We start from the raw sequence: 26753 nt of genomic DNA, 5'->3' as shown, positions 1-26753 counted from the left end.
TATTTGTTAATAAATCATTGTAAAACACTATATGTGAATTGGAGATACATATTCCAAAGTGCAACAGTTAAATAATTTCACCAACATTGGGCACACCAGGAGACTAGAGTCATTTTGATATCAACATAAAATGGAGCGAAATGAAATGGTGAACAATGTGGAACATGTTAGTGATCGGAAGACACAAGGCGAAAGTGATGAAATCATAGTTTGGACATTTATTAGTATTCACACACAAAAACAGTGAAAAAAAATTTTTATTGGATACAAGAGTTTACCTGCAGAACGGCGCCGTATGGTCCAATGCGTAGATCTCTGGCACCACCGAGATAGTTTCCAGTAAAGTTTCTGTCAGTCCGTCCAAAGTTCTTGTGGCAGTCAAGTTCACAGATCTGAAGCATAATCAAACACAAACGGTAAGGAAATGTGTGAGAACTTTTGCCAGCGTCGGAGCTTTAAATCGGAGAAGGAGAACATTTTGTAGCGATGTGACAAAATAGGTTTAAAAACAGAATAAATAATAATTTGCGCAAAGCACTGTAGAAGGAAATTATTCTCCGGCAGAAAGGCCACAAGTTTCAAAATCTCATTATCAAAATTTCAGAATCTGAATGTTATGAAGTGTGTGTATGTTTTTTGGTGACGGTGGGAAAGGGTTAGCGATTAGTTGTGGTACTAAAAGTCAGCAAGTACCATTTGTAAGCCTCCATGCAGTAAGGCTCCGTGCTGTGATTAATCCCTTATAGCAAGGTCCAGGTATCTGGAAGTGTTCTGTAGGGTTCGCTTGTCTCCGTACAGGGCAGGAGCCCCCTCATGCACCAGTTCTATCTGTTGTTTCAAGACTAGTATCTTCGATTGTGTTTCTGAGCATTCGTAGAGGATGTGTTCTACGGTCTCATCTTTCGTGTGGCAGTGTCGACATCTGGGATCGTGATTCTCTCTGACCGACCCTAGCGAAGTAGGCTCCTTTCGGACAGTGTCCAGTGCAAAATCGTGCCAAAATTGCCGGATCCTTTCTGTCTAATTGCCACCCTTCCTTTTTGGGCGTTTGAGAACCTTCCAGACTTCCAGTCCCGTGCTACAATGGTCCCTGCTATCGTACCAATTGGACTTGATCCATTCACAAATCCTGGATTTTGCACTTTCGTATGTTTGAGACTCCTCTGGTGGGTCTAGAAACGTTCCTAGATTGCCAAACTGTCTTTTACTCTGAGTCCACAATGTGAGGGAATCTATTGCCTGCTTTGACAGTAGTGTATACACGCGGTATAGATTGTTAGTTGCTTACAATGTTAGTACCGTTAATATCGTAGAAAGTGACCTCTTTAGGCTTTAGTATTAAAACAAAACTAAAAAGTAAACTCTAGCATTAAGTCACTCTTCTGTACTGAGAGATTGCTTATTGGCGCCAGTGTCTTCTTTGTGTTTCGTTTGAGTCTAGTAGTTCTCATTACGTTTTGTTTATGATGCGAGTCTTCTACCTGTAGACAGCGAGACATTCTTTAAAAGAAAGCTAAGCATTTCAACTGACAAAAAAAGACTGTGATTAGCTATTTTTTAAATAAACATATTACGTATGAGATATTTCATACCTGGCATTGATACAATGAAACAATACGTTAAGGAAACAAGAGATGTCATGATTTGAACTAAGATTTACATTCGTTAACTTTTTGTTTACTTTACATGTTTGTCTGTCAAGAACAAAAAAAAGATGAAAGAAAATCTTTAAACTCTCACACCATCTTTCGACACACACGCAAATAAAAGTAAAAAAGGAAACAAAAACTTAACTGTAATTCAATCTAAAAAAACTTGGTTTTAAATCTTGTCAAAGTCAAACTGCGGTTCTTGTGGTTTGGTTAAGTGATTTATATAGGTAGGTGAGCACTTTACTTTACTTTGTGAAACAGACACAGAGAAATTATATAAATCTTTTTTTTTCTTTTCTTTTTTCATGAACAGAAACTGTTTCGTGTTTTTATTTTATAAGTAAGGGGGCGAGGTGGCTGAGTGGTGAAGCGCTTGGCTTCTGAACCTGTGGTCCTGTGTTCGAATCTCGATGAAAACTGGGATTTCGAATTTTGGGATTTTTAGGGACCCCAGAGTCCACCCAAGGCTAATGGGTACCTGACTTTAGTTGAGGAAAAGTAAAGACGATTGTTCGTTGTTCTGGTCACATAACTCCCTTGTTAACCGTGGCCCAAAGTGTCAGATGACCTTAACATCATTTGCACTATAGATTGCAACGTCTGAAAGGGAAACTTAAACTTTATTCTATAAGGAAAGGGAGATATAGAGAAAGAGAGAGAAAAAAAAGATAATGAAAGAAAAAGAGAAAGACAAGGAGAAAGTAGAAGGAGGACGAATATTAGAGACAAAAAGAGAGAGGGGGTAGAGAGGGGAAAGAGAGACAGATTTTAGAGTGAAATAAAGAAAAGAGAATGTAAAAAAGATAGAAGGGGGGGAAGAGAAAAAGAGAAAGCAGAGATTGTAGAAACGACAGAGTCATGTGTGAGAGAGAGATAAAAAGAAAGAGGCGGAAGAGAAAGAAAGCACACGAGAGACGTGAGAAAGAGAAAAGAGAGCAAAAGAGAATGGACGAGAAAAAGAGGAGAAAGAGATAGAAAAGTAAAATATTCATCGTAACTCCTGACACTGGCAGAGTCCTGTGCATTCAGTGTGCCTTGGAAAAATTAGCATATACTTTTTGTCATACTGTTACTACTGACAAAACTATTGTCACGTTTAAGAGACAACCTAAGCCAATGACTGTGTTGCGATTCTAGACATTCGCTGTAAGCACTTCTTTGGGGAGCATCAGGAACACTAGATACTCAGACCTTTGTAGGCCAGAATTGACCACAACCAACATGTACTTCTCTGTCGTACGGCTGACTGGACTAATAACTCTTAACTACTTCAACTAACAACTACTAACACTGTTGTGGGATACTTCAGTCCAGGACTTCAATACTCAGACCTTTGTAGGCCAGAATTGACCACAACCAATATGTACTTCTCTGTTATACGGCTGACTGGACTATTAACACTAAGTACTTCAACTAACAACTACTTACACTGTTGTGGGATACTTCAATTCAGGACTGACCACCACTGTCACCTCCGTATTTTGAAACATGGGAGAGTGAAAACTTTTCATCCATTTGAGAATCGTTGGACGAACCTTGCCTGTAACGAACTAAATGTTGACAAAGCGCTGTAGAGATACTATAAGTCTTTTTTTTTAAGTCCTAAGTATTTTAATATATGGATAGCGCTGTGGTCGAGTAGTAAATCGCTTGGCTTCCGATCTGAAAAGTCTCGGGTTTGAATCCCGTGGGATCTAGAATTTGGGGATTTTTTAAGGCGCCCCTGAGTCCCTTCCCCAGCTTACTTTAATGTGTACCTGGCATTAGTTGGGGAAAGGTTAGGGCGTTGGTCATTGTATTGGTCATATGACACCCTCATTAAACGCGGGCCACAGAAATATATGACCTTTACATCGTCTACTCCATAGATCGCAAGATATGTAAAGGAGAACTTTATTTTAATACTTATATTTTACTCTACTCGCTTTTTGAATAATATTTGTATTATTGTTTCCATTTTCCAATAATACATCAAGAGGGAAACCAAAGAAACCCAATTCAGAAATAGTTTATAGGGTACTCATTTACTACTGATTCATGTAAGGTAACTGCACTAAGACTAGCGAATCTGCAGAATGAACTGCACTAAGACTAGCGAATCTGCAGAATGAACTGCACTTAGATTTGTAAATCTACAGAATGAACTGCACTTAGATTTGTAAATCTACAGAATGAGCTGCACTTAGATTTGTAAATCTACAGAATGAACTGCACTTAGATTTGTAAATCTACAGAATGAACTGCACTTAGATTAGTGAATCTACAGAATGAACTGCACTTAGTTTTGTAAATCTACAGAATGAACTGCACTTAGATTTGTGAATCTACAGAATGAACTGCACTTAGATTTGTAAATCTACAGAATGAACTGCACTTAGATTTGTGAATCTACAGAATGAACTGCACTTAGATTTGTGAATCTACAGAATAAACTGCACTTAGATTTGTAAATCTACAGGATAAACTGCAATTAGATTTGTAAATCTATAGAATAAACTGCACTTAGATTTGTAAATCTACAGATTTAAAACCCACAAAACTGCCAAATATCTTACAGATAAGAAGAAAAAAAAACTGGCTAGAATCTATAGATTTAACAAGCTGAATTTTAGAGTCGATTGGGATAAACCTTTGTAGACAATAGCCGTGGAATTGAGATGTCACAAAATTACTCCAGGCATCACATATGAAGACAGCATAACAAACAGGGAAATATTAAGCCGATAGGGTTCCATGACGACCTTCAGTGCTTTTAAAAACACCAGTTAATACTGTACGGCCATATGACTGGGCTTGAAAAGATTTTATTTATAAAACAATTCCAGGGAAAAGAATAGGCAGACACTCGATGGAAGAACAGCATTAAAAAATGGACGGGCATATGGAAGAGACTTTATTCTTGGCAAAAGACAGAGAGAAATGGAGATAAACGGTCGACAGATCATTTGTGGTGTCCCAGCAGACTAAGGGACGGGTGAAGGTAAAACTCTAGGTTTCTTAAACGCACATATAAATTGTCTGAAATTCTAGCAATTTAAGGATCTTTTTCAAACACTGTTTGAGACTCAATTGATCGCAATAGAAATGTCTTTCAAAAGTGATTACAATAATTTTAAGTTGAAATATTTTTTTCAAGATTCTCACAGCGCCATCAGTTGAGTCATTTTGAATCACGATAGTGTATAAGCATGTTTTTCAAGACATGGTTTGTTTGCTTTCTTTATCAGAACTATGAAATTTTATTGTTACTTTAGATCAGTGTTTCCCAAACTGTGTTCCGCGGAACCCTAGTGTTCCACGAGGCCCGAATAGGTGTCCGCGAACTACTGACATTATTAACTAGTACGCCACCACAAGAATTAATTTCTCTAAAAAAATAAGCAAAGTGTTCTGCTAATAAATACTCAAAATGTGCGAAGTATTCCGTTAATTAAAAAGTTTGAGAAACACTGGTCTAGATAATAAACTGACCTCATTATCGAACTGAACGGTAATTTTAATAGAAGCATCTTGATCTTCGTTTCTGATCCACAGTTTGAATGTGTCGTTCTTCGTGGGGGAGAAAGGTAGACCTGTAGATTGTAACAATATATATATATATATATATTTAACTTCCAATGAAAACAGCTGAAAAAGAACAATCATGGATTTTGCGATGGTCTTAGGCGACCCCTCGCAAATGGTCATCCGACCCCCAAAGGGGTCTTGACCCATAGGTTGAGACCCCCTGATTTAGAGGGATAACTTGTTCAATATTATAAAAAAAAAAAACTATAACTAATGTCACTTCATAAATATTTAAAAAAAAAAAGAATTTTTTTTATCCAAAAACAAAATATTATAATTTAAAACACGAAGCAAGGGTTTGAACCAGATAATCACGAAGAAGAAAAATGCAGTTTGCCTTTGAAATCTATAGCTACCCATTTTTAATAAATCTTTAGACATATATTATTAACAAGCCAAATAAAAAAAAAAAACTTTACAAAAACAAAAAACAACCAAGTAAAATGAAAAAAAGCACCGCATAATCACTGCCACATCTTCTAACACAGCAAGATTCATATCATTCGTATCCACTTTTCTAAACAAAAGTTTAATTAATTACCAATTATTGATTTACTTATTGGCTGATTTTTATTTTCATGTATTGTCTTCAACAATGGACAATTGTGCAAAATTTCGATTTGATCCGAGATTGGAAAGTGAGCGAAAAAACGTGTCAACTAATTCACCCAGACACGTGTCAACTAATTCACCCAGACACATGTCAAATAATTCACCCAGACATTTGTCAAATAATTCACCCAGACACGTGTCAAAAAAATCACCCTGACACGTGTCAACTAATTCACCCAGACACGTGTCAAATAATTCACCCAGACACGTGTCAAATAATTCACCAAGACACGTGTCAAATAATTCACCCAGACACGTGTCAAATAATTCATCCAGACACGTGTCAAATAATTCACCCAGACACGTGTCAAATAATTCATCCAGACACGTGTCAAATAATTCATCCAGACACGTGTCAAATAATTCATCCAGACACGTGTCAAATAATTCATCCAGACACGTGTCAAATAATTCATCCAGACACGTGTCAAATAATTCACCCAGACACGTGTCAAATAATTCACCCAGACACGTGTCAACTAATTCATCCAGACAGACAGTCAGCCAGAGTACGTAAATATATGCTTTGTTAAACTAAATTTATGTCCCTTGTCATAGAACTCGCGAATGTTGATAGAAATCAATCCATTTCAGACCAACCTTTTGTGAAATTGTCTGGAACTGACATGGCAAAGAGTCTGGGAACCACTCTTACTGAGCTCAGGCGTTGAAACGGAATTCCTCGTGCGTCGTATCCACGTAAACATAGATAAAATGGCTGGAAAGATATATAATAAAAACCCACAGATCTAAGTCTAAAAACACAAGTTTAAATCAAGTTGGTTAACAACTTAAAGATGCTAGATCTTCTATATTACAGAAGATAATTACTTCCTACGCATTTCATGTTAATCAATGACTTAAACTCTGCTAAGTCGTTGGTTTTCCTGGCTGATTTAGGCAACCCATTCCATTCTATAATGGCACTTGGGAAGAAGGAGCACTTGTATGAATTTGTTCTAGCGTATGGAATAAGATGTGCTTCTATCTTTGTGTCTTGCTGAGTATTTCATTAGGTTTTGTTTTTCTGTCTGTAAATTATGGTACAGTGTATTATGTATAATAGCTAGTTTACTTTTTATTCTTCTGTCCTAGAGTATCTCTAGGTTTTGTGATTTTACTATTGGTGTTACTCTAATCAAATAGGAATATTCGGTTTTAACAAAGGATGCATATTCTAATATAGGCCTAACTAAAATAAACAGCATTTTAATTTTATGTTCGTGTTTGATTCAATCTTTTGCTTGACTTTTTAAAATAATTTTATCAATATGGGGGTTCCACGATTGCTTCTCATTTATTAGTACACCTTGATATTTCTAGTTTTTTGGTCTGTGTGACCCTAACAAAGAGAAAATCTGAAACTTACCTGCGCGGGTGTAAAGAACATTGCTTGGACGCTGACAGCGTCTGCGTGCTCGTTCGACTGTTGTGTCCTTTGCAGGTTCGGGTCAATCATGGGGGAGCTGAGCAAGACCTTGCCGAGGTCATCGTACAGGTCCACTCTGGTTATGTTGAACAAGCAGATAAGTGACGTCATGTGAATAGTCACTATATAAGGGTCATCTGAAATGACAATAACACAAATACGGAAAATGGCAAATAGCCTAGAAAGCGAATAAACATGAGATGTAGCATGTGTCATATTTCTTCATCATCAGTTTAAGCAGTACAAAAAATCTTCAAACTCCATTTATGTTTTATTAGACTAGCAATTGGAAGAATAACAATTAACACATAAAAATGCTTTGTAAAAAAAAATGCTTATAGAAAGCGTATTTGTATCAATTAGTTTTGGATCAGACATGTAATTAAATTTGTAACAGATCTAGACCAACAACAATAAATCATAGAAAAATTGTACCTATTGTCTTTGTTTAACGCTATTTCATGCTTTTAGCTTTCTAAATACGCTATGAAGTTCCCAGTTGTCAACGACATTCAGACCCTCTCGTTGGATTCGATCTCAAAAACACTCGTTTTGGAAGACACACTTTAACACTAGACCACCACGCCACTATTATTAATTAACCGACAGAATCAAAAACAAGAGAACAATATTAAATATGCAATTTACAACATAGCCGTCTTCTTTTTCCAAACATGAAAATAAAATTTATCCTTACCACTGCGATACTTACAAAATTATAGATATGCGTAATATATTTTGTAAAAATTTCATAAATTTGTTAAAAAGACCTCTTTAGAGTGTATAAGCTAAAAACAATAGCTCTTTTTCAACATTGTGGTGTAAAATATAGGGCAGTGACAAAACACAGTTTAAAGAGGAAAATATGGGGCAGTGACATAACACAGTTTGAAGAGGAAAATATAGGGCAGTGACATAACACAGTTTGAAGAGCAAACTATAGGGCAGTGACATAACACAGTTTGAAAAGGAAAATATAGGGCAGTGACATAACACAGTTTGAAGAGGAAACTATAGGGAAGTGACATAACACAGTTTGAAGAGGAAAATATAGGGCAGTGACATAACACAGTTTGAAGAGGAAAATATAGGGCAGTGACATAACACAGTTTAAAGAGGAAAATATAGGGCAGTGACATAACACAATTTAAAGTGGAACTACATTTTTGTAAATCTCTTTATATATAACACAACTTTCATGCTTATAGCTTGCTCAGATCGCTCTGGTCCAATCTCAGCTGCGGACCGGTAGGAGCAGGTTTACGTGCTGCCTTTAGGCGTTCAGAAAAAAACAAATCTGCTCAACTAGGGACTCAAACTCAAACCGCTTTGTTAGCTAAGTCATCGACAAGCGGTTCTGGTCTCTCAGCCACAAATCCCACCCATTTCTAAATAAATATTCGTTGTTTCTCCTCAATTTTCTGGTCCTTTGGTCAAATCAGTCGTTATAAGTTCAGCACATGGCAATAGATCCGGTGCATCTCTTACGGAAGTGACCAAATAGTTCCCGCTGGGAATATAATCTCGACATCGCTCACGGTTTACGTCCCTTTTCCCGCCACATGCCAATCAAACTGAGGTCAGACGTTATGACTCTCGTTGGACTCGCACTGACCGCCGCCGACCCAATGGAAATGAACACGTCACACAAGTGAATATTTTGTTCATATCACTTCTGGGTTTATTTGTTCACGTTACGACCTTCCCACCAAGATGCCATTTTAGTATCAAGTCTACACAGATGAACTAAGATCACATTGTCAACACACTGGAGCATGCCGGGATATTAAGAAGGCAGAATGGAAAGAAGGATGTAACGTTAATGTTGAACAGGGCCGGTTTAAACATTGTTGAAGCCCTATACATCAAAAGAGTTTCATTCAACGTCTCCGCCTGTCCTTTCCAGTATTAAATAAATTTGTTTGGCTTTATGTCTTGACAACAACATAAAATGCAATGACCCTTTCTAAACTTGAGATGTAATCGATTACAAACTCTTGACCACATCGTGCAATGCATTGTCCCTTTCAAACCTGGAGATGTAATCGATTACAAACTCTTAACTCTTTATATTTTTAGTTTTGTTTTTCAAATCTGGGAAGTAGTCGATTACAACACTTGTAGTCGATTGCAACAATTGTGGTAACATGAATTAGTATAATTAATTCCCAACGTCCTACCCAGGGTCGGACTTAGGCATAGGCAAACTAGGCACCTGTATAGGGGTTCCAGTAATGAGGTCCTTGCAAGGACTAAAATAATGAGAGAAAAAATAGCGACACTTAGATCTGATCTCAAACATAGTAGAATAATATGACTTTATGATTATTAGATCTAACTCTACAATGGAAATTGCGAGATATGAATGTCAGTGATTTGTCGATCTACATATAGACGGGCAGTTTTCTAATAAATTGAGTTTAAAATTTTTTTCACAGTTTTTTTTATTTATTTTGGCCAACAAATTCAGTTCGCCTAGGGCATCCAAATATACAAGGCCGGCCCTGTCGTACCACACAAATTGCCCATGATATAGAGCACAAATACCAATCTTTCTGTACTTCCAAAAGCACGATAAATAAACGAAACAATTATCATATAACAGACTATAAACAGACTAAACATAAAACTCTTTTTACTATTCGTCCACTCCGATATCACACACTAATGGAAGTTGACATTATAATTCTCTTAGAGAACAAATCGCATCGTACTAAATTTACATAGGACTTAATTATCTCTTAGGACGAAATTATCATCTTTTTTTTTTTTTTTGAAGTAACGTCTGTAATATATAAGATAAGATAAAATAGTTGTTTCTGCAGTTGTTGGGATATTTATTGACGAACAAATTGTGTTATCAACTAATGTACAATTAAGTAAAAAAAAAAAAAACATTAAAAATACTTTTTTTTAAAGACAATAGCTCCTTTATGAAAAGTATTGAGCGTTTTGTTTTTCTCTTTAAAATTAAAGAATGTTAGATTTAAAAACATTTTTTACCCCGCCCCTTTCCCATTCCCCTTTCCCCGAGAAAAAATCCTGGTTAAGTGAATGTATAGATCATAGACATAAATAATTATAGACAGGCCGATTAAAGAGTTTTATGAAACGAAAATTTGTGACTTGCAATTTTGTGTACTTTATAATACAGCATTTATGAGCAGTATAAAAGTTAAGTGCTTTATTTTTAACTTTCTTTTTTTAATATACACAATGATACACACCTATATATATTGTAAATAGGGAGGCAGTGTAGTTTTGTTTAATCTCTAAGAATGAAGATCATGCAATTTTTCATAATTCGGAAATCCGAATGCAAAAGAAATACACGTTTTCAAGTTACATGAAGTTACTTCCTTCGGCCAGTCTATATTTATTTATGTCTATGGTATAGATCTAGTACACTTTGTAATATTCCAATGATAAGCATTAAATCTAGACTTAGAAGACGTTGCGCAAAATGTTCCTGGACATTTATTTAGTAGACTCTTCAGTCAGAAAAGCCTTTCATTCAAAAATTCCCGAAAGCGATAGTCCTTTCAAGAAAGCGGTAGTCCTTTCAAAACCGATGTTGGATCTAGTTTAGATATAGATCTAGCCAAATTTATTTTTTCTAATTTTTTACTTGAAAAATGATAACGGTTAAACAAGACTTTTCCCCTTGTGGCCCACAAGCTAGTAACTTTTTTCTCAGCAATAGGCCTATACATCAACTGTTACATTTCGACGAGATCACAAAGGCTGAATTTGAGATCAGCGCAAAAGCCCCCCCCCCTTTTTTTTCCCATGAAGCTATTACTTGAATAGAAGTTTTGTAAAAAAGAAACAAAGTAAAAAAAAAACAAAAGATTGATATGTAGATGCTAAAATTTTCCTCGTACATTGATAACAGTATAACTAAATCTATACCGGGTATTTAATATTTAACATATAATTTATTTATTTCACAGGTACCTGGGAATTATACAAAATCCTAAGGACATGAAAGTCTTTGGATTCACTGTAAGCACTCTTGGGTGCTTGAAGTTTCCCTCAAAAAAAAAAGCTTGATCTAGATCTAATTTAGATGTCTGTCATTTGTTTAAATTACGTAGTGCAAAAATAACTAGTGGCGAGAATGTAAAAAAAACCTATGAAGGGACATAACGCAGGTTAATTGATGGAACATTCACAGGGGAGAATTACTTCCCCTATTTTTGCAAATACATCTGATTGAGTGACCTACATAAGTTGATTGTCTAACTTAAGATATAAATGCAGCCTTAATATAATGGAGAATGATGTCAAGGTTTCTGTTTATCGACATTTTCAGTCCCGCTATAAGTTTAATCCAATCTTTTATACAGTTTCTCTTGTCAGCTTGCAAACTGCGTGTCTTTATAATTAAGATCTGGGTAGGTGAGAAATGATCTCGAAAACAGCTTTAACGATTTTTCTAGCAATTTGACAGTTTGTGGATATCTTCAAGGGAAAAAAATACTAGTCAACTGACAACACCGTGAAAACTTTGGTTTGACCGTTATAATTTTTCAAAATATAATCATCTAAAAATTATATTTTGGTCTATTTTGAACACACCTCAGAGAGGAATTCCCATAGTTCTTCAAGTCAGAGGGGAATAAATAAATTGACGTGGCGCGCCGTCTTATGTAGAAATCATCAGTTGGACTTCTAGAATTCATTTTTTCTACAATTTACATTCGTATGTAATACTTATACAATTTCTCAATACACAATATCAATAATGTATCTCTAACTAATACTATATCCCTAAAGCTCCAACTAGTAGCAGTATACTGTTTTTGACTACACAAATTTAATGTTTCTAAGTTAGTACTAACATAACTTAACTAGAATCTTCTCTCTATATTCAGAGTGGATCTTTTCAAGGTTACAAACTGATTTCTCTACGTTTGGGGTGGGGTAAAACTGTTCCCTTTGTTTTTTTTTAATGAATTATACATTAGTTATTAAGAACGAATTTAACTGACATAGAAGAGAGCACCTGGCTGCAGGCGGCCTCGGAACGAGACAGCTGAAGATCACTTACAAAGGCCGCGTGATTTTAGGACAAAGCAAAATCCACTGACACAGACGGCAAAATGAAAAGCAGTATCAACCACCGGTGGAAAATGGTTATTCCTACTCTGGATGTGGCAAAATATGTAGGTCGCAGCTGGGGCTGAGTAGCCATGCAAAATAATGCATTTCTCATTAATCTTTGGATTCGAAATTATGTTTTATTATTATTATTATCATTGAGGGCGAAGTTATCGCTCTTCTAAGTAGTCATTGATTATAGATCTAGTTACGTTCAATTCCTTTTAGTTTTTGTGTTGTTGTTTTTCTACAAAACTCACTCTGTCTGTCTGCCTGTCTGGGACAAAAAGTTTGTACCCAGTTCCGACATCAAATCTCGTATCAAGCTAAAATTTTGCACACTTATTTCTTTTACCTGATAAAAAAAAATCAATGTAAAAAAATTATCAATTATTTTATTAACAATTGGTAATTAATTATTTTGTTTGGTATATTGAACAAGGGAAAGAAATTGTACTTGACTGTAGGGGTTGTATAAGCTGAATTAATCATTTTTATAGGTCTCCGTTTCAAAGTAATTTTATACAATTTTCTATGCATTTATACAATTTTCTGTTTTTATAGGCGCCTCATTAGCAGAGTGGTTAGGATGTTGGCTTGAGCCATGAGTTCGAATTCAGGTCGTTGTATAAGGTTTGCTCTTTACAATAGTAATTTTTTTATGTTTCTCTTTTTAACTTTTTTTTTCTTATTTCAGGTAATGGCACAATATAGTATAGGACTAAATAATATTAGTTGAGCACAATGACTACTGCAGGACATGTCACAAGGACTTACGAGCAATAGGTGGAAGCTCCAATTTCTGCATGTGGTAATCTAGAAACTCAAACACAAAATCGAGTTCAGTGAATCCAAGGACTGTAATGTTCTTAGCATTTTGTATTATACCATTCAGTGTCCATGTTCCTGAAATAGAACAAAAAAAAAATAGAATTTGTTGAATAATGAATATAGTTTAATTTTACTGTTATCAATGTGCCGGAAAGATTTTTTAGAATCAACATAAATGTATTTTGTTCTTATAATTGTAAAATTATTCCGTTTAAATGTTTGTTGAAATAAGTTATGTCCGTCAATGTTTACCCAGTTATAATCACGTTACTAATAAGACGAATGTAGATATCTGTAACTTCAATGTTAAGGTTATGTATGGAGAGGAACGGAACCAAAAAAAGTACAGATCTTCAACAACTGATGTTTCAGAAATATCTCCACATTATAGTTCTATGAAAAAGTAGAAACACCAAACTCTGGGAGATGGTCAGATAGAGAAATATAGAGGTGCATATCTTAGAGAGAAAGTGGGGATGGACAGGTCACACCCTAAGAAAAGCTGCCAACTACAAAGCTAGACAGGCCTTAGATTGGAACGTCCATGGCACAAGACCAAATAGAACCATTACGAAACAGTGTACTAGATGAGGCTGAGGTGGTAGGAAAGAGATGAGAGGGTAAGAAAGAGCTGAGAGGGTAAGAAAGAGCTGAGAGGGTAGAAAAGAGTTGAGAGGGTAGAAAAGAGTTGAGAGGGTAGAAAAGAGTTGAGAGGGTTGGAAGGAGTTGAGAGGGTAAGAAAGAGCTGAGAGGGTAGAAAAGAGTTGAGAGGGTTGGAAGGAGTTGAGAGGGTAGGAAGGAGTTGAGAGGGTAGGAAGGAGTTGAAAGGGTAGGAAGGAGTTGAGAGGGTAGGAAGGAGTTGAGAGGGTAGGAAGGAGTTGAGAGGGTAGGAAAGAGTTGAGAGGGTAGGAAAGAGTTGAGAGGGTAGGAAGGAGTTGAGAGGGTAGGAAGGAGTTGAGAGGGTAGGAAGGAGTTGAGAGGGTAGGAAGGAGTTGAGAGGGTAGGAAAGAGTTGAGAGGGTAGGAAGGAGTTGAGAGGGTAGGAAAGAGTTGAGAGGGTAGGAAAGAGTTGAGAGGGTAGGAAAGAGTTGAGAGGGTAGGAAGGAGTTGAGAGGGTAGAAAAGAGTTGAGAGGGTAGGAAAGAGTTGAGAGGGTAGGAAAGAGCTGAGAGGGTAGGAAAGAGCTGAGAGGGTAGAAAGGAGTTGAGAGGGTAGGAAAGAGCTGAGAGGGTAGGAAAGAGCTGAGAGGCTCTATCCTGTAACACTATCTACTCGATAAAGGGAAATAAACTAGTAGTGAAATAAGTAGCCCATATTTCCATATGTACTATTTAGAAGTCTCCATCTATCGCAGCGAGTAGAGACCTAGGTGAGCACGCTTGGTGCTGTCAAAGGGAGAGCAATCTTGATTTGATTTTCGATTTAAAATACTCTCTTTTAAAGAAGACATCTCGATACGTCCTAGCCAGGCCATTTCTTGTGTCAACACTTTTTCATACGTCGGAACGGTCAAATTGTAGACGCCTGGAGAATGAATTCCTGAAGCTCAGAAGACACCAGATCCCGCTTGTAAGAGAAGCTCGCAGCGCTGCTCCAGACCCCCAAGATGGCTAAAGGGGATCGAAAATACATTTTAAGGGTGCTCTCACTATTAACGTTTTGGGAAACACAGATCCACAATCTATATAGTTTAACTTAAAAAAAATAAACAAGGAACCTAAGTCTTGGGAAAAGGGATGTGACTTCGTTTCCGAACATATGTGCATTGTCATGTATAAAGTTTATATCAATGATCAACGGACTCTTTCTGTGTTGTTCAACTTGTAAACGCCTCATTTCTCCCACTTCCCATTCTCAGATCAAGTTAAAACTTTGCACATCTATTGTTTCTAACAAAACATGAACCTATCCAAAACATTAACCAATTAACTAATTAAATAGTGATAATTAATCAATTTTGTTTGATATAGGGAAATCGATCCTACAGCATTGCTATATGGGCTGTAAATGTGGAGTTCTTGCCCTTAGATAAGCACTTATTTTAAGGTACTTTTTACATTTAGCTTGTTATTAATATTTGAATGCCTAAGGTTTATGTTTTTTCTTAAAACAAGCTTACCTGCATCTGGCATGTCAATCTGCCACTGACGAAGTCCAGGGTTCAGCTGATACATAGCTGCTGCTCTAAGCTTTCGTATTGATGAATTCTGGGAGTACTTTGAATGAGAGTGCGCAGGGTAATTAATCCGATTCGAAACAAGATTATATGGGTCTTTCGTCCTGAATTTGTGGTGCTGAAAATTTGAATAAATGTTTTTCGAATAGAAACGCCCTGATGTGACGTTGCTCTTGTCGGCAGTGTTTTGAAGTCGACTTAAAGTGCGACCTGTTGACAATCGCGACGAGTGGACTTGAGGTGCTAGTGAAGTCTGAACATTGATTGTGCGCTTTCTTTGGTCAATGTTGACTTCCGTTGACAAAGATCTTGTGTGTCTCGAACTGACAAACATACCTGTCCAACAGTAATAATAATATGAATGAATATTGCTTCATTTCGAACTTAATAATAATAATGATAATAATAATAATAAAACAGAAAGTTAAGTTCCCTTTTCAGACCTATAGGACCTATAGGTCTATTATCCTATAGGACATATGATATAAAGGTCATCTGTTTCTGTGGCTCACGGTTAACGAGGGTGTCATGTGGCCAGCACAACAACCAACCGCCGTTACTTTTCACCACCTCAAGTCCTTTTCCGTTCAAAGTGCCTTTTTAATTGTGTAACATTTCAACATAACATATATACACGGCAGACATTATATACAGATACCCAACTTCACTCGCTGACTTCCTCTCTTCTTGTTTACACACTCGTCACTTCCCCTAAGTCCCCTAACTCTCCGATACCCAACACTTGACCGTGTGTCACGGTTGACCGACCAGTAACCGTGTCCCGACAGGTACCCATTAGAGCTGGGTAAACTCAGAGGCGCCTACAGATCCCGAAATCAAAATATTCAGTCTTCGCAGAGATTCAGTCACCGCGCCTCCATAACGATCTGAAGGCAGAAGATATATAATATGTTAAGATACAATGCACACTACATTTATTTACAAAACTGAATGTCCACATGTTTGGACCAATGAAATGTTTGTATCTAATGTATATGTCCTTTTATTACTACCTCCACTATTCGACTTTGAAGTAAGGTATGTCATCAGAAAAAAAAAATGAATTCAAAGATTGTATCTGTTTTATTGACGGCGCGGTGGATGAGTGGTTAAGCGCTTGGTTTCCAAATCTGGAGTCGTGGGTTCGAATCTAGGTAAAGGTTGTGATTTTGAATTTTGGGATTTTTAGGGCGCCTCTGAGTCCACCAAACTCTAACTCTCCAGTCTAAAAATAATTCAATGGAAACATTCAGAGTAAAAATAACAATAGATACCGGAAGGATCCATTAGTTTAGGAGGCAGGGGATCGTTCTCTTGTACATTGATTAAAAGTTTGTAAATAGTTGAGTCCACGTTGAACTGGAAAGGGGTGTCAGGGCTCAAGGCTTGAATAGCTAAAGTTGAGATTCTTAACAAGGTAACAGGGTGTGGCTGCAAGGGGAAAAAAAGTCATTAATATATCTTGTACTAGAAAACATAAAACTTCAAAGAAAACCAATTTAAAGTACATTTGTTCTACTACTTATCGAATACAGATTAACAGGAATTATAATGCTCGTAGGTATATGAATGGTTAGCTTATTTATTCTTTATTTTTATTGTTTGTTTTTTTATTGCTTATTCAGCATTTTTATTGCCCCCATTATTACATAATCAATAAAAACAAAATTAAATAAATGTCAAATATCAGAACTGTATCATCTAATTGAATTACATTGTCAGAAATGTGTATGCATATTTAAAGATACACATTCCAAACTTTTACTTTATAAAATTTACTTTTTCTTGATTTATTTCGACAAATGAAGTCACTGTCTGTCTATCTGTCTTTCCAGTACAAATTTTGTACACATTATTTCTCACACGTCCCATCCTTGCATTAAGTTGAAACTTTGCACAGTTATTCATTGTCTATGACAACTCATGAATCAATCGAAAACTTACCAATTATTTATCAATTAGTTTTATTTAATTAATGGTGTTTTATATTGACAAATAAAGAAGACAGCCTTGTAGCATTAAGTAATGTTTGGTTCTTTCCCTAATAAAAACTTTGTTGTTGTTTTTTTTTAAAGTATTTTTTTAGATTTTGTTTGTTAGTTACTTTCTTTAGCCTAATAAATATCTGTTTACCTTATGTTATTTTACTTTATGTATTTTAATTTCTGTTATTTCACTTGTTATTTTTACTGTTATTATACAACGATGTCTCTGTACCTGAATGATAGACGAGAGATCCTGTGGTCTACAAAGTAACTGAGACTCAGATCTAGACTGCACATCAATTCTGGAGGATGACACTGATCCATTCTTGTTGTCAATGAACTGAGTCCTCCAGGCAGCACCTGGAAATATCCACAACAAATACAGTATTGTCCATTATCCATGGATATTTATAAGTACTGCTTCTATTGTTTGTCTTCCGTTTCGGGTGTTTCTTTTAGAATTGAAGATGCTTACGTCCTAGCCCGAACCTCCCGCAGGACGTCATGCGAAGGCGGCGGGAAGGGTTCTAACTCGTCGAGGCTACTGTCAATGGCATAGCAAGGGATTTGGAGGCCCGGTGGGGGTGGGGGGGGGAGGAGCTTGGCTTCTTTAATTGCCCCTTGCATTTTGACATTTGACATCATGACATGAGATAATGTACTTAATAATGTCTAATGTGTGGAATACTAGTAAATTGTCACTAATTAACATCACAACATAAAAAGCTTTATGTAAAAAAAAATTTTTTGACACTTGCAATTTGCCCACCCCTCAAGTGGTGGCTTGGGGGGATTTTCAAATGTGGACCCCCCCCTTTTCCCCCACCCTAGCTACGCCACTGACTACAGTCCAGAGCGCATACATGTATTTTTGTTTAGTTGGTTAGGGGAGATTTGCAAAAGTTTCTGTTGTTCCTTGAGAGTTGAAGGTGATCTACTTCCTGGCCCAAACTTTTCGCAGCACGACGCGGAATGACAGCGGCAGTATATGAACCAGAGACAATGGGGACGACCCAACAACAGCCCAGCGCCCATATCACACCACACGATGGGTGGATACGAATATGTTTACAAGTAGTAATCTTTATTAAATACTTACTTAATTGGGCCATTTATTTAAACCCATATCTAATCTTTGATAAATTCCTTTCGAGCTTAGATCAAAATATAAACTGAAGCTGCATTTAAACCGAAAAGTATTTTTCATCTTAAAAAAAAAAGCTTATCCAAAGGTGGAGAATTTCGTCCTTAAAACTATATCTACCAAAAATGTTCAAGTTATTTCCCTTAATTGATATCAAACAAAAATGATTAATTACAAATAATTACAGTAAATAATTGTTTCAAAGTATTAATATGATTGGAGAAAGTGCAAAGGAGAAATAGCGTTTACAATTATTTAAAGGGACTAAACCCATCAAATTTAGCCATATATGTCAATAGTGAAGTATTAGTTTTCCTTATTGCTATTAAGCAAAATAATAAACAAAATAATGAATTACTAGTAATTTATTTTCTAATTGGTTAATTTTTTTTTATTGATTCATGTCTTGTCCATGTCCATGTATAATTGTGCGAAGTTTCAGCTTAATCTGAGGATGAGTGTGGGAAAAATAACGTGTACACACTTTTTACCAGACAGACTGACAGAGTGAGTTGTAAAAGGTAGATTAATAAGTCTTTATGTTTTCTTAATTGTCTGTCTTAGGTAGCTAATAGTAAGATGTTGATGATGCAAAAGAAGGATGTGTTTTGGCGTTCAAACCTGAAAGTATTATCAATGGTTCAAGTGAAGACAATTATAGATATCTTTACACACACACACACAACCACACGCCACATATAGGCACTTTCACGACATGGTACAAGCCCAGTATACAGACGTGACATCACGGCAGGGCGATAGAAGGGTGGGGATATCCCATGTTATCAGCCAAACCACCTGGGCAGTGTTGATAACAAGATACGAAAGATGCAGGAAACTGGTGTTTCGCGCGCAATAGGACCGACAAGTGGCCAGACTGGCGAGGTGATTTGTTTTACTAGCAGATCGAACCACTAATGACCTTTTTGTTTTAGTACTTGGCTGTCTGACAAGAAAAAAAAATGTTTGACAAGTTTCGAATGTTCCTTCAGGATTTTAGATTATCTTTCTTGTACTAACCTCCCGCAGGACGACGAGGGATGGCAGCGGCCTTTGACATTTGTGACCAGTGATTGAAGACGGCTCTGAGCGGGTAGGGTTTGAACCCAGGACCATCGAGACGAACGATCGACAGTCCAGCGCGCATACCTAACGACCAGGTAGCCATCTGTGAACGCATCTTTTTTTTACATTTTTATTGAAATGAGACAGATTGACAGCCCACTAATGACTTCATAGTGTGTACTTAAGGATAGGTGAAAGAAGGGGGTATAGAACTTTTTTAAAAACACCTGTATGGGCTTGAGTTAGAATACCACAGTTCAGAGACTAAAGAACTGAAGTTACAATGTTAAGCATGGAAGGGAAGAACAAATAATGTAAATAAAGAGTACCTTTCAATCAGCTTTATATTTTTTATTCAAATGTTACCAAACCACAAAATAATCCAATTTCAAATATATATAATTACAATTAATTCAAATTCCTTTGTTCAATGTTACCCCTACATAATCAATTAATCGATGACTGTATCTACAATAGTTCCATACTATATGACCTCGAAAACGCTTAATATCAAATAAAAATACTTTTCAGTACTACAAGGGTACCCCTATCATAAAACTCATAGGTTGAAATTGACTAAAAAAAAACACCTATGTATTAATCAGACGAGGATCAGGAACCTTCAAAACAACTGAAAAACAATCCAGCGCGCATACCGCATAACCTCTTACAAGTGATAGTGTCCTTATGCTAAACCCGGTAAGGTCTGCTTGTAATGCAATAATGTTCTTACACCCAACCCCTAGTGCTATTAGAGCATGGAATGGGTTGCCTGAGCTAGCCAGGAAAACCAGTGACTTGGCAGAATTTAAGTCATTGGTTAATATGCATGAACAAATGCATGACGCGTAGGATGTAATCATCTTCTTTTTTGAAGTAACGTCTGAATTAAATAAGAAGAAGAAGAAGAAGATTACTGATATGTAATAATGTTCTTACAATAAAATCAGCAAGGACTTTTTAAACGTAATTGTGTTCTTATCTATATGTACATTAGTTGGTAGTTGGTCGCTGTGCTGGAAACAGATGACCTTTACATCATCTGCCCTATAGACCACATGATCTGGCAGGGGAACTTTACTAACTAACGATCTCCATTCCAGAGGTGATTAAAATATAAAAATAATAAATAAGTAAATACATCACTGTCCTCTGGTAAGAAGACTAAGGTGAAATGCAATATTTCGCGTGGATACGTAGACCCATCTGTGACTTACTTTTGTATGCCTCATCTATCGCAAATATTTAAATATTATGGTCATAATAATATAATTACCATTGCCTTAAATAGAGACACTGTTATCGGGGTAGGGGTTAAATCCCCTTCCAAACACACACACACACATAACTATTGTTACCCGCTGTCAATAACTCACCACGTGTGATGTCATCATGTACGTTTTCATTGACTACTGCTGAAGCTGCAGTCGCGACATTGCTTAAAGTCGACTCAGCAGATAGTTCAGCGACCCAAAGCCAAACAACATAAAATGCATGCAGCCTCCAAAACATCTTGTGTTTCCTTTTCAATTAGTGTTAATCCTAACTGTCCCAAATCCTAACGCAATCCAACAAATGTACAATCATGTAGCTACTAAACAACAATCTAATAATACCCACTGAAATACTTCAGTAATGTTATATAAAGATTGAAAATGTAATAACACTGCACATAATTTCTCTTAAAAGTGATGTACTATTGAAAATGTCTTTGGACTTTCTTCTAAATTTTGAAATTAACATTTTTCGAATTCTAGTGCCAAAAATCGTGTAATAAAAAAAGAAAACAGCTGATCATCGTTAGAAATCCTGGCATATAGAAGAGCAGTTGTTAGAAAAACGATTCGTTAATGTATCTCCCAACTCTTCCAGTGACTGCCACAGAATTATTATGAAAAAACTTAAGCTGATTGCAATGCTGATAATATATGACAACTTTTTATTCCTATAAGACTTAAAAACACGGAGACTTGATCCTATGAAAGATTTATTTCTCTCTTTAATAGAAAAACGTGATCACTTTTCAGGATCGTAAATAAACTGTTAACTTCCATGCAAATGAACAGTTTAAATGACATCTATATATGTTGTTAACAGCTTCCCTGGTCACATCTGATTGAGTTACACACCTTATCGTGAGAGATACACATTAGTAAATACGCATTAAATATTTATTGAACTGTGTATCCTATTATCTAGAAGTGATATCAAAGTACGTCACTCTGTCTAACCTTGAATGGTCGACTTCTCTGCGGGGCATCGTGTTTTTTTTTTTTTAAATAACAATTTTAGCGTTTATCTTGCGCGGCAAATTACTTTTGCTAAATTTAGTTCGCCTAATTAAGTTTCAGGCCAATCTATTAAAATGTTACACATTTTTTTTTTTTGCTCTTGATCGATAGATTAAAAGGAATTTAAAGATTATATAAACAGTTTCCTAGCCTGGGGTCCCGGGTTCGAATATCGGTGAAGACTGGGATCTTGAATTTCGGGATCTTTGGGCGTCTCTGATTCCACCCAGCTCAAATTGGTACCTGACATTAGTTGTGGAAAGTAAAGCCGGTTGGTCGTTGCGCTGGTCACATGACACTCTCGTTAACCGTAGGCCGCAGAAACAGATGACCTTTACATCATCTGCCCTATAGACAACAAGGTCTGAAATGGGAGCTTAATCTTTTTTATTTTTTTTTACTCCCACTAACCCAAACTGTGAACTCTTGTGTTCCACGAGACCTGAATAGGTGTTCCTCGAACTGCTGGAACAGTTATCTAGTCCACCACGTGAATTCATCTCTCTAAAAAATAACAAAAGTGAAGTTTCCCGTTGAGGAAAATGTTTGGGAAACACTGAGCATAGGGCCTCCAATACATATTTATCACTGAAATATAATACTGGACTTTAAAAAGGCCCCGAAAGGACATAGAATGTCAAAGAGTTTAGGGCTTTTTAAATTATAAATCTGGCACTGTTGATTTGTATTGATCTTAGAACTTTAGTTTGATGTTTAGGATAGGGGTGATAATAGATGAAAAATAGACTTACAGAACTAAAACTATATGTAGTATTTACTGAGGACACTAAACTAAAACACGAAGTTAAATCCTATTGACATGCTGGATAAATTATAAGATAGCATCTTTAAGTTTAGGAAACATTAAGTCTATATTCAAAAGGGGAGATTATGACCATTGACAACCTGGTCACGCTTTCAATAATAAGACACGAGTTGCTGATCATGAGCTTGTCAAATTATAAAACTATATAATTATAGGACAGCGAAAGTTGTCACCCTTGTCGTTACTATTTATAGCGTATTAGTCATCAAAATAATTCAGAAATGAAGACATAATGTAATCTGAATAAAAGATGCAATATAGGTCTTTGTTCTAATACATGTAATCCTTTGATTTTGTTATAAACATGTTTCTGAAAATCTTTAGATAGACTATTATTTAAAAATATTATATAATAATCTAGATTTTTAAAAATACAAATATAATATCGCAATGTAGAGTTGCAAAATGCTTATAAAATAATTTACATATATCTGATGTTCCTTCAAAGTTGAAGATCATTTACTCTTAGTTCAAACCTCCCGCGGGACGACGGAGGATGGGAGCGGGCAGGGTTTGAACCCTGGACCATTGATAAGTTTATTTTTAAAGCTTGTGCAATTTTATTCTTCGGCATATTTGAAGAGCTTTAGGCTATTAACTATAAACGCACAGTGTGATAACAGATTCGCAATATATATTTCTCATAGGAATTGTTGAGTAGTTACCCTTTTCTAGGCTTGTACACGAGTTATTTGGTTGTTCTTTCTAAATTAAATGTCATAAAAACATCAAAGGAAATACAAATTAAGCTCGAAAAGTTTATTCCTACGCAATATTAGGAAATAACGAGATGTTCAAGATAGTAGCAGAGGAAGAGAGAGAGAGAGGGAGAAAGAGGGGGGAGAGAGGGAGGGAGAGGAAGAGGGAGGGGAAGAGAGAGGAAGAGGGAGGGGAGAGATGGAAGAGAGAGGAAGAGGGAGGGGGTGAGATGGAAGAGAGAGGGGGAGGGGGAGAGAGAGGAAGAGGAAGAGGGAGGGGAGAGAGAGGAAGAGGGAGGGGGAGAGAGGGAGAGAGAGGAAGAGGGAGGGAGAGAGAGGAAGAGGGAGGGGGAGATAGTGCGAGAGAGGAAGAGGGAGGGGGAGAGAGGGAGAGAGAGGAAGAGGGAGGGGGAGAGATGGAAGAGAGAGGAAGAGGGAAGGGGAGAGATGGAAGAGAGAGGAAGAGGGAGGGGGAGAGATGGAAGAGAGAGGAAGAGGGAGGGGGAGAGATGGAAGAGAGAGGAAGAGGGAGGGGGAGAGATGGAAGAGAGAGGAAGAGGGAGGGGGAGAGATGGAAGAGAGAGGAAGAGGGAGGGGGAGAGATGAAAGAGAGAGGAAGAGGGAGGGAGAGAAATGGAAGAGAGAGGAAGAGGGAGGGGCGAGATGGAAGAGAGAGGAAGAGGGAGGGGGAGAGATGGAAGAGAGAGGAAGAGGGAGGGGGAGAAATGGAAGAGAGAGGAAGAGGGAGGGCGAGATGGAAGAGAGAGGAAGAGGGAGGGGGAGAGATGGAAGAGAGAGGAAGAGGGAGGGGGAGAGATGGAAGAGAGAGAGTGAGAAAGAGGAAGAGGGAGCGGGAGAGATGGAAGAGAGAGGAAGAGAGGGAGAGGGAGAGGAAGAGATGGAAGAGAGAGAGAGTGAGAAAGAGGAAGAGGGAGAGGGAGAGATGGAAGAGAGAGGAAGAGGGAGGAAGAGGGAGGGGAAGAGATGAAAGAGAGAGGAAGAGGGAGAGGGAGAGATGGAAGAGAGAGAAAGAGGGAGGGGCGAGATGGAAGAGAGAGGAAGAGGGAGGGGGAGAGATGGAAGAGAGAGGAAGAGGGAGGGGGAGAGATGGAAGAGAGAGAGTGAGAAAGAGAAAGAGGGAGGGGGAGAGATGAAGAGAGAGGAAGAGAGGGAGAGGGAGAGGAAGAGATGGAAGAGAGAGAGAGTGAGAAAGAGGAAGAGGGAGAGGGAGAGATGGAAGAGAGAGGAAGAGGGAGGGGAAGAGAGAGGAAGAGGGAGGGGGAGAGATGGGAGAGAGAGGAAGAGGGTGGGGGAGAGATGGAAGAGAGAGGAAGAGGGAGGGGAAGAGAGAGGAAGAGAGAGGAAGAGGGAGGGGGAAAGATGGAAGAGAGAGGAAGAGGGAGGGGGAGAGATGGAAGAGAGAGGAAGAGGGAGGGGGAGAGATGGAAGAGAGAGAGTGAGAAAGAGGAAGAGGGAGCGGGAGAGATGGAAGAGAGAGGAAGAGAGGGAGAGGGAGAGGAAGAGATGGAAGAGAGAGAGAGTGAGAAAGAGGAAGAGGGAGAGGGAGAGATGGAAGAGAGAGGAAGAGGGAGGGGAAGAGAGAGGAAGAGGGAGGGGGAGAGATGGGAGAGAGAGGAAGAGGGTGGGGGAGAGATGGAAGAGAGAGGAAGAGGGAGAGGGAGAGATGGAAGAGAGAGAAAGAGGGAGGGGGAGAGATGGAAGAGAGGAAGAGGGAGGGGGAGAGATGGAAGAGAGAGGAAGAGGGAGGAAGAGGGAGGGGGAGAGATGAAAGAGAGAGGAAGAGGGAGAGGGAGAGATGGAAGAGAGAGAAAGAGGGAGGGGCGAGATGGAAGAGAGAGGAAGAGGGAGGGGGAGAGATGGAAGAGAGAGGAAGAGGGAGAGGGAGAGATGGAAGAGAGAGAAAGAGGGAGGGGCGAGATGGAAGAGAGAGGAAGAGGGAGGGGGAGAGATGGAAGAGAGAGGAAGAGGGAGGGGGAGAGATGGAAGAGAGAGAGTGAGAAAGAGGAAGAGGGGGGGGGAGAGATGAAGAGAGAGGAAGAGAGGGAGAGGGAGAGGAAGAGATGGAAGAGAGAGAGAGTGAGAAAGAGGAAGAGGGAGAGGGAGAGATGGAAGAGAGAGGAAGAGGGAGGGGAAGAGAGAGGAAGAGGGAGGGGGAGAGATGGGAGAGAGAGGAAGAGGGTGGGGGAGAGATGGAAGAGAGAGGAAGAGGGAGGGGAAGAGAGAGGAAGAGAGAGGAAGAGGGAGGGGGAAAGATGGAAGAGAGAGGAAGAGGGAGGGGGAGAGATGGAAGAGAGAGGAAGAGGGAGGGGGAGAGATGGAAGAGAGGAAGAGGGAGGGGGAGAGATGGAAGAGAGAGGAAGAGGGAGGGGGAGAGATGAAAGAGAGAGGAAGAGGGAGGGGGAGAGATGGAAGAGAGAGGAAGAGGGAGGGGGAGAGATGGAAGAGAGAGAGAGTGAGAAAGAGGAAGAGTGAGGGGGAGAGATGGAAGAGGGAGGGGGAGAGATGGAAGAGAGAGGAAGAGATGGAAGAGAGAGAGAGTGAGAAAGAGGAAGAGGAAGAGGGAGATATGGAAGAGAGAGGAAGAGAGGGAGAGGGAGAAAGAGAGAAAGAGGGAGAAAGAGAAAGAGGGAGAGAGAGAGGGGGAGAGAGAGAGGGAGAGAGAGGGGGAGAAATGGAGAGGGAGAGAGGGAGAGGGAGAAAGAGAGAGAGGGAGAGAGATGGAGACTGGGAACAGAGAGGGAGAGAGGGAGAGGGAGAAAGAGAGAGAGGGAGAGAGATGGAGACTGGGAACAGAGAGGGGAGAGAGTGGAAAAGAGAGGGAGAGAGAAAGGGAGAGACAGCTCGAATACAGAAAGAGAGAGAGAGAAAGAGAGAGAAGGAAGAATACAGAGCGAGAGAGAGTCTGAAAGGACGAGACAAATTGAGATACAAAGAGAGAGAAAGAGAGAGAGAGAGAGGCTTAAAATATATAAAGAGGTAGAGAGGCTTAAAAAGATATAAAGAAGTTGCCGAAAACAAGTCAGAGACAGACAAAGATATTAAGAAAAAAGATGGAAAGAAAAAGAGAAAAGGGAATAAAGAGAACTATAGAGTAAGAGAAAGAAGAACTGATAGAACAATTAAAAGACTCTTAGCTAATTAAATGTGTCCAGTAAAAATTACATTTCCTCCAAGTACAAACTATAAACAACATATCGTACACTTGTGTGTGCGGGGAGGGGGGCAAGTAATTGGAGAAAGTCATCAGGAGAAATCAATCAATCACGTTCCCTAAGATTTCACTTGTCACTGGCTGTCTACATTCAATCGAACTGTGTAGTCCAAGTTTTCTTTTCAAACTTTAATTGCTGGACAC

At 38.2% G+C, this 26753-nt stretch overlaps 1 protein-coding gene across 1 annotated transcript in view; it reads right to left on the bottom strand.

Moving 5' to 3' along the window:
- The window catches only part of LOC106062039 (uncharacterized), a 36738-nt gene extending 15035 nt beyond the window's left edge, over positions 1-21703 (bottom strand). Inside the window, exons 1-10 of the mRNA XM_056004555.1 lie at positions 20939-21703; positions 17586-17713; positions 16643-16799; positions 15312-15704; positions 13141-13269; positions 7201-7397; positions 6432-6549; positions 5124-5224; positions 3081-3202; positions 279-392 (exon numbers count right to left, since the gene is read on the bottom strand). Of these exons, the coding sequence (XP_055860530.1) occupies positions 279-392; positions 3081-3202; positions 5124-5224; positions 6432-6549; positions 7201-7397; positions 13141-13269; positions 15312-15704; positions 16643-16799; positions 17586-17713; positions 20939-21074 (1595 nt within the window). The 5' untranslated portion in view covers positions 21075-21703. The remainder of the gene's footprint in view (positions 1-278; positions 393-3080; positions 3203-5123; positions 5225-6431; positions 6550-7200; positions 7398-13140; positions 13270-15311; positions 15705-16642; positions 16800-17585; positions 17714-20938) is intronic.
- Positions 21704-26753: the final 5050 nt, after the last annotated feature.

This window comes from Biomphalaria glabrata, chromosome 11 (assembly GCF_947242115.1).
Source record: "Biomphalaria glabrata chromosome 11, xgBioGlab47.1, whole genome shotgun sequence".
Lineage (NCBI taxonomy): Eukaryota > Metazoa > Mollusca > Gastropoda > Planorbidae > Biomphalaria > Biomphalaria glabrata.
This window is presented reverse-complemented; position numbering and strand designations above follow the sequence as displayed.